Raw genomic sequence first — 8,847 nt, 5'->3', positions numbered from 1 at the left:
TGAAGACCATGTTCGTGATATTGTTATGTAGAGCTTGAAGTAGGATCACATGCTAATGGCATGCCTGGCTGATTGTATGTCATTGTTTCCCAGTGATGAAGGTCATTGCCTGTGCTGGTCAGACTTCGTCTGGACACAAGACTATAGGAGTTACCTGGGTCAGTAGATGAGCTAAACGACTTATACAAATGTTTCATTTGTAACTCCGTACATATCACTGTGGATACAAGTAATATACATTACAAGGATGTATTTTTGGTAATCTCTTTCTGCCAAGTCATCAACCATGTTCAACCACCTTATGACACAAGTATGAAGTATGGGTAATGATAACATTATACAGACGTGTCTGCAGTGTTGTGTCTGAAGCAACAAATTCACTTACTTATTGTAATTAGGATCCTTTTATTTTGATGAAGACTAACCATGCCAATGTGTTTCATGTACATTGGTAGCTGTCAAAACCGGCATCTGTCCAACCCAGCAAGTTGTCAACACCAGCATAAAGTCTCAGTCCTACCCCTGACTTCTACATTTATCATCAGCTCTACAGTCCAGCACGCTGTCTAAACCAGACTATTTCATCAGTCTCAATGAGTGCCAGTTTAGACAGCTTCCACTGTATATAGCCTGAAATAATGCCAAGCTTTCTTTATCATGTCTTGATATATGAGTGAAATTAAACCCACGACCCCTTGGTCAGGTCTAAATATTTCTTCATTTGGTTTCCAAGGCTGTCCCAAAACCTGAAAACAGTGCAGTTTTCTCTAGGTTGTGAAATGAGGAATGTGTTTCCGACTCAATTACAATTAGGGGAAATTGAAGAGACATCACAAGTTTTTTTCACCATGGTTCATAATAGATGGTGAATATTACATGTAAAAGCCCTTTTGTAAAAAAAAAACAAAACCCATCCAAATATCTCTTGGTATCTTGTCATGTTAAAACTTGTGTACCATTGTTTTTGGTAGCGTTACTGTAAGTTGAATTAAAAAAAGAAACCAGTTGTGACCACCTACATTGAATGTTTTGTAAAACAGAAATTGTGAAAAAGTAAATGCCTTTGGTTGCTAAGCAAGAGAATGAGTGAGTGAGTGAGTGGACGGACGGACAGATGGATGGATCGGAAGTAGTGAGTGAGTGGATGGATGGGACGTAGCGAGTGAGTCAAGGGGTGAGTAGGAAGTTTTGTGTAAGTTGGTACTTCTGTCCTGGCATGTGAGATCAGTGGCTTGTTAGTAAGATAGTAGGAAGTAGTGAGTGAGTATTTCTCTCCTGCTTTGGCAAGCTGGATCAGTGTTGGAGTGGCTTGGTATGGTAGGTTACAGGTATGGTCCTTGCTTGCTTAAACCCACAATCCAAGTGAGACCCTAGGTCAGGGTCTGACTAGTCCCAGTATACATCCTCAACAATGAATTGCAGTGCCCAGGCAACCCAACAAGGTATGTGCATGTATGTTTATCAAGTCATTATTCACGACATGTCTGCTGTTTCCCTTCACTGATTATAACCACTTCAGTTTCAGTTCCATCTTCTCTTGTTCTCGATAGCCTGGCATTGTTTTGATTCTCTTGCCTCTCCATAGTGATTGATGGGAGGTTACATCTTCACACACAAACATAATAAATTATTTTGTGATACTTTCCTAGAATTTGTATTATTTCAAGTTTGTTTGAAAGCCAATGGATATTAAATGTCTGGAGCAAACAGCCAACAAAATATGCACTGTGGAATGAAAACTTTATTATAAAATGGACAACTGATTGTGTACATTGAGTAACAAGGCACAGTGTGGTATTGACAATAGTGACCAGAGATACACTTTTAAAAAAAGTAGGGGATGTTCTATTTGGCGAGCAGACCATTAGCCAATGCCAATGCATATGAGAAGAAGTAATATATATGCATACAGAGGAAACATTTCCAAAGGAATTTAAAAAATTGTCACATTTTCCTCATTTCTCTTCATCTGTTTCCTGCGTTGTTTCATCATTTCCATTTTATCAATTTTGTAAATCCAACATCCCCTACTTTTTCTTAATGGTATAGTTGCTCAAGTAAACTTATGCAGGAATCTCTGAGTGGAAACATCATGACCGGAACGTCCTTTCAGCGGTGCTAAAATTTACATCCAAACATTTCTGTATGCATGTCTATCATGAACAGAAGTTCATCCAAAATACAGGATAATGCAAGCCAAATTTGTATTGACAAGCTGTTCCTTGCATTAGAAACATTGGACTGATTCACATGTAACCAGTCCTCAAGAGAATAGTATATTGGTATCCTTTCAATAACTGATTATTGACACACATTCATTTAAGTTCGTAATAAATAATTTACAAAGGACATGCTAATAATACCACCTTACCAGTAGTCATTCTGTATACACTAATATGAAGGAATTGGGTGAGGTAAACTACTTATGAGAAGTTCATATTCCCTCTTTTTGTGGACTTACGAGTTGACATTGCTGCAGAAAGCTTACTTAATAATTAATGCAGTCAAACAAACCAGACTTTAGTATTTCCAAAGAGAAATCAAACAGTGGAGAGAATTTACAAGGAATTGCAATACCTGATTCAAGTGGCCATTTTGTCAGTATTCTGAAGCAAAATCCATAAGTTGTATAAACCAAGCTCTGGTAAATGACTGACACTACTTTAATAAGCACAACAAAACAGAATTTAGCTCTCATCAAAACAGACAAAACTGCAGTCTATGAAACTATTACAGCGTTCCTACAATGCCTGTAATGTAATGACGTAACAGTGTCGCTTAAATTTGAACCAGCATTTGCACATATAGTTTTCTTGCAGAAAGATCAGTGAAGACGAAAATATTTCATTAAACTTTGAAATGTCCTCCATTGATATGGGGCCAAATTGGATTAAAAACAAGTCTATATATTCGAGAATATTGTTATTGTTTTGAGAACAACATTAACACTATTAAAATATAATGTACTTTTTGTATAATTTTTTTCAAAGGGGTTAATGAATCTTTCAACAACATGAGTGAGTGAGTCAATATCGCTTTAACACTGTATCAGCAATTTGGCAGGAAACAAGGAGGGTCATATGAGTGAGTGAGTGGGTTAAATTCTGTGCCGCACTCAGCAATATTCCAGCTATATGGCAGCGGTTTTTAAATAATCGAGTCAGGACCAGACAGTTCAGTGATCAGCAGCATGAACATCGTTCTGCGCAGTTGGGAACCAATGACATGTAGAGAGCCATATAAAAATAAGACAAGCATAAGATGAAGGTGAAGGGCATCATTTTAGGTACCAAAGTGTATTGCTAAACTCTGACCCATTTCCTCATGTGACCAATCCCAAAAGGGAAAGCACTATGTATTAAGAGTGCAAGTACAATAAAAGAAAAAAAAAAGTTTCCTTTCATCATAAATGTGTACCATAAAACAGCAATCCCATCATTCTATTTAACAACATATCTACCAAAATGTCCTGGCCCTGCTTCACAAAGCTATGGTTTCTCTGCGACTGATGTACCTCCTATACTGTAACGTAGACTTACAACAGTAGCAGTGCTACCATAGTTTTGTGGAATGGGGCCCTCAACTTTATAAAGCTGTCTGATGACAGTGACAGCTGTATGATGATAGAGACAAATGTAAATGTGCTCTTTCTAAGAAGATGAAAACAAGCTTCATCTTTTATCTACCAAAACAAATCGAAACAATGAAAGCATCCAGTGCGTATATATCCTGTAAGATTTGGGCGTCAGTGTACACTGGCTAAATACAGTGACGAAACCTGAAAGCCATCAAAGATAGTCAGAGATTGTCCATGAGAAATGAGAAAGCCCAATGTGGTGTCAAAAGATACATATAAATATACCACTTACGTGAAACCATTAAGTATTGGTGCTGTGTGTCATAGAACCAAAAATAACAGTCACATAGTCCTAGTGGAGCTAAGGCCTCATGAAAAAAATATTCTTGTTTCTTATTACTTTTTACAAAAAAATTTGGGTCATGTGGACAGACTTTATTTTTACATTTTATTTTATGTCCAAAACCCATGATGTCTGTGGAAACTTAACCTTTTCTCAGATAGAAATCAAAACTCAGAAGTCTGAAAATTTCTTGCACATTTTGAGAGTCAATGTTGCATATTCTCTAGTGTCAAAAAACATAATAATCTTAGGGTCGGATGGAATTTTTGGTCGGATGGAAATGACAGACAAGCACATTTTTATATATAGCTTAATGGCCACAACACTGTAAAACAAATCTTGACACTGATCACAAGGCTGAGATCAAGACAAGATAAGATTCTCTAACAACAATCTCCCTGTAACAAACATGGTGGACAGTTGAGCTGAACACTTCCAACACATCATTCTTTAATTACTTTGTTTAGGAGTCAACCACATCTGTAAACTAAGTAATTAAATAGGCAGAAGCATGAAAGACACAGGCCTACATTAAACAATTTACAACACAAATGTGCACACTGAAAGACATATGCTAAAGAAAATCTGATGATGAGATTTTGTGCAAGATGAGATGGAAGCAATATCATGGAAGCGGACACCAGAAATGGGCTTCACACATTGTATCGAACCAGGGCCTTCAGCGTGATAAGTGAATGCTTTATCCACTAACCTACTCCACCGCCCCTGTGTAAGGTGACCTTGACCTGCACTGGCTAACACCAATGTAACCAGTATCAGTGACGTATAAATTTGCCTCCCAGGTAGGCATCACCATCCACAGAGTCACTTGCCAGATGGTGACATCCTACCATCTCATGTTATCAACTCGTTACAAACTGTGGTCTGCTCCGTCATGAAGACTGTTCACTGAGACAACCTGTCTACAAACCAGTGTGTGAAATAGAATCAGTTGGGCTAGATATGCCTGAAAGTTACAAGCCCACAAAATAATTCACTGGCCCACACTCCTCATCTATATGTACAAATATAGATGAGAATGAGACATTGTTGGCATGACTTGGGTTTCATCATTAAGCTGCTAATTTGATGAACATTTTTATCAGGCCATAATATAAAAAGGGTAATTTAACTTTATTTACAAAATGACCCCATGAAAATTCCATTAGCAAGTCGGGCCAGTGACTGTGGAGATTTACTGACCTGTCTGGATTCTTACTAGCCATGGGCTAGTGGGCCAGTGACTATTTCACACACTGATACGAACTCAACAGCCCCAGATGCAACTCTAACTCCCTGTGAAATAGCAGAGCTCGAAAACTTTAAAAAAACAGGAGTTAAAGAGTCTTTGAAACCCATCTTCAATCAGAAGAAATAGTATCTGTCGAAGATACTACTCCCACCAATGGTTTGTAACCACGTACCCCACTGTCACCTGGATATGAGGACAACCAGTACGATGGCCCATTATGGTGTTGTTTTGTCCTTGACAAAGCAGGTGTACATACTCTCATAATTGCAGTGCAGGTACCATTGCTGGCTTAAGTTAAAGAACTACCATTGCAAAGATTCAAGCATTTTTTAATTTCATCAGACGGAAAGAGAGCATAGAAACCAACACATCTCTCATGGAATGCATTTATATATACACAATTTTACTCTGTACAACGAAATCTCAAAAACATGCATATCAAGAAACAATAATTACAGAATCTATACAATCTAAATGTATGTAAAATTCACATCCTTTCAGTATTTACACCGTAATAAAATATTCACAAACTGCCATACATGCCAAGTTCTTCAGTTTCTTGAAAGCATGCGTAACTATAAATACGTTGGTTTAAATACAACATTTAAAATGTATCTTGAATTAAAATATTTTAAATGACACAAATGTTAAATACTGACTGAGTGATATATCCCATAATCACCTGGTTATATCAACTATATATTTAAATGCTCTACTGACATACCCATGGGTAGATCCTGGATTATTAAATAGGAAGGGTCCCACTTTAACTACTTGTACTTTCAGTTGGGCTTGGCAGATTTAATGGGCCAAGATACAGAGGAAGAAGCCATTCAAAAGAAAACCCAAAATATCACAATATGACATGAAAATATACTCATGAAAACAAATAAGGGAACACATGAGCTTCTTTGTTTCTTTTCTTTGTGAAGAACCCTGGAAAGGAAAAAGGGAACACTTGTCCACATGTTTCATGTCCTTATTTGTCTCCATGAGCATGTGATGTAAATGATATTATTATTTTTACATTAACAACAAAATCAACATGATATTATCATAGGTAATAAATTTAAATCATGGGGATAGGGGGATAAGCCACCGTACCTGCCACCTGTATCTGTATATCTTTACTGATATTAAGTGATGACTATATTTACTGTATACAAATTAAACAATCATTCCATTAACTCAATTACAAATGATCCCTACATGGCTTTCAGATTTAAGTAAAAATAACAGAAAACTTCAGCGGTCACTGTTTAACAATCCTAACACAAGTTATATAACATTCATCACTTGGTGGTTTAAGCTGAGAATAGCTGAAAAAAAAATGCTGCATGGAAATAACTGCAGATGTAATGAAAGCACCAGCACTATATTCAATAAAAGCACAGACAGTAACTGTTCTAAGATGGTTGCTGGGGCAGTTGCTTGGCAACAAATACCCATACCACTTTGTAAACTCTGCTTGGATTGGTTGATGAGACTGTCATCATGCTGTGCAGTGTTTAGCTGTCTCAAACAGTCCTTTCCTGAAGAAGGGATCAAAGTCACACAAGATGTGTTTTGTCATGTGCTTGTTGTTTGTAGGGTGGAGAGGTGTGTTCGCAGATCTCATACACACTTCTATCAGGTTTTTCAAGTATTGCTGTAAAGAAAATATACAAAACATATAAAAACATATAAAAAAAACTATACAAAAACATTTCAGCAATCTGGAATAAAAACATATGCATGGTCTGAATGTCTAAATTTCCCTTATCATTACATGTCAGTGCTTTATGGATCTTTATACCAAGTAATCAGACATAATCAAGGCTGACCGTGATTCAAACACATGACTATGATTTCCATAGCAGTTAGTAGTCCCATAGTTGACACATGTAGGGAAGTTTTGAGAAGTAAGTTAGTTCCCACTTGAAGGACAGCTCCACGATATAGGGTAGGATCAAAAGGTAGGGGGATAGTTCATATTTAGGGGAGCCTTCCAGACAGTTTCCAGAAATAGGGTAGAACCTGTGAGATAAATGAGACCTGGAAATTGTGACTAAATCACTGGGGAGAGTAATGCCAGGCACAAGAACTGATTATATAGACTATCTCACCTCTAGCTGCACCCGTCTCTCAGCCACTACCTTCTCTGACTTGCTGAACATCTTGCGAGGAGGGAACACCAGTATACTGGTCTGGAAAGGGAGACAAGTAGGGATCATGGCTTGAATAATTCTATCTGTATTTTCATGTATGTGATTTCTATATAAAAACAGATTTGTATTAGAAGTATTAGTAAACTATTTTTACCATTAAAGTGACTGCATCTGACATCTCAGAAGACTCCTAAATATTCAACTGACCCATAGGAATAAACAGATTTTCTGACACCATGATATTTACCCAATCTACGTTCATTAACAAATGAAGACAAACAGTTACAAGTCAACGACAAAAGGAAGTTATAGTTATTTATCTAACACTATTAATTTATCAGAACATTAAATACAGGGTCACCTAAACCCCTTGTTTCCTACCTCTGGGTATTTTTTCTTCATTATCTGATGCAGATCTCTAAAACGACTGTACCGACGGAATATTGTCCATGTGTCGTCACCAACACTGACCTGTACAAGAAGAAGCAGAAAATAATGATGATGAATAAATGCAGTATCGCTTAAATTCATAAAGATGCTTTATACAACATGGATCTCTTTTTGCTTGACATGTCAAGCCATAGTTATTTCAAACTTAATTCAATTTATTCAACATCTTGAAATCTTGTTTTCAAAATAATATAATATATAAGGAAAATGAAACAATTACTTTGAAATTTCTACTGATCTATAGTTTTAAGCCGCTTCCAGAAATATTCCAGCAATATCATGGCAGGACACACCAGAAATGAGCTTCACATCTGAAGTTTCCCAATGGTAATCAAAATGATAATGCTAAATTACTTAATAATACTGACCTTGACCTCATATTCATGATGTGCGTCACTCCCATGACCTCGCATGGTGAATGTGGGTATGCTGATGTAGATGCGAGATGATGGACTCGAGAAGCTGCCAGAGCTTGACGACCCACTTGTCTGACTCTGGAAACACAAGAGCATGACTGAGTGAATCTTGTTTTACACAACATCAGAGAGTAGTCAACTCCATCAAGCTTCCTGTATCTAATCAAGTCATGTCAACCAATGGTTAATACTAAGAGTAACAAAGCATGGAAAGATATAAGGATATGCATTTAGCTAGATCAAACATCAATCTTCTTCAGCATGCACATGGTGCCAAAACCTATTACGCACAAATCTATCCACGGGGTCAGGAAGTATGAAACTTCTTTAAAAGAAATTATACTTATTTTGGGGCATTGTGTTTCAGCTTATACAAGAGGTCAGAAAACAACTCACCATCCTACGCGGCGACTGGTCTGGGCTGGATATATTGTTGTTCAAAGACTGACAAAGATAATTATTCAAGTTATCTAACAACATTACAAAGAATTATTCAAACATCTATAACAGAACTGTTACGCTAAAAAAAATATCCAAAGAAATATCAATCCTCTTTAAGCATCAAATAACTGACTATGAGGTAAGCAATGAAATATTCCTTGATATTTTATTTATAATCTTTCATAAACACAGATAACGACAATTGTTTCTATTGTGTCATT

General features: G+C 36.8%; 1 protein-coding gene across 1 annotated transcript in view; it reads right to left on the bottom strand.

Moving 5' to 3' along the window:
- Window positions 1–5,485: 5,485 nt before the first annotated feature.
- LOC137293519 (kinesin-like protein KIF16B) overlaps window positions 5,486–8,847 on the bottom strand; it is a 56,109-nt gene continuing 52,747 nt past the window's right edge. Inside the window, exons 30-34 of the mRNA XM_067824119.1 lie at window positions 8,582–8,629; window positions 8,138–8,263; window positions 7,701–7,790; window positions 7,278–7,358; window positions 5,486–6,820 (exon numbers count right to left, since the gene is read on the bottom strand). Coding sequence (XP_067680220.1) covers window positions 6,665–6,820; window positions 7,278–7,358; window positions 7,701–7,790; window positions 8,138–8,263; window positions 8,582–8,629 — 501 coding nt within the window. The 3' untranslated portion in view covers window positions 5,486–6,664. The remainder of the gene's footprint in view (window positions 6,821–7,277; window positions 7,359–7,700; window positions 7,791–8,137; window positions 8,264–8,581; window positions 8,630–8,847) is intronic.

The sequence above is a fragment of the Haliotis asinina genome, chromosome 8 (assembly GCF_037392515.1).
Source record: "Haliotis asinina isolate JCU_RB_2024 chromosome 8, JCU_Hal_asi_v2, whole genome shotgun sequence".
NCBI lineage: Eukaryota > Metazoa > Mollusca > Gastropoda > Lepetellida > Haliotidae > Haliotis > Haliotis asinina.
This window is presented reverse-complemented; position numbering and strand designations above follow the sequence as displayed.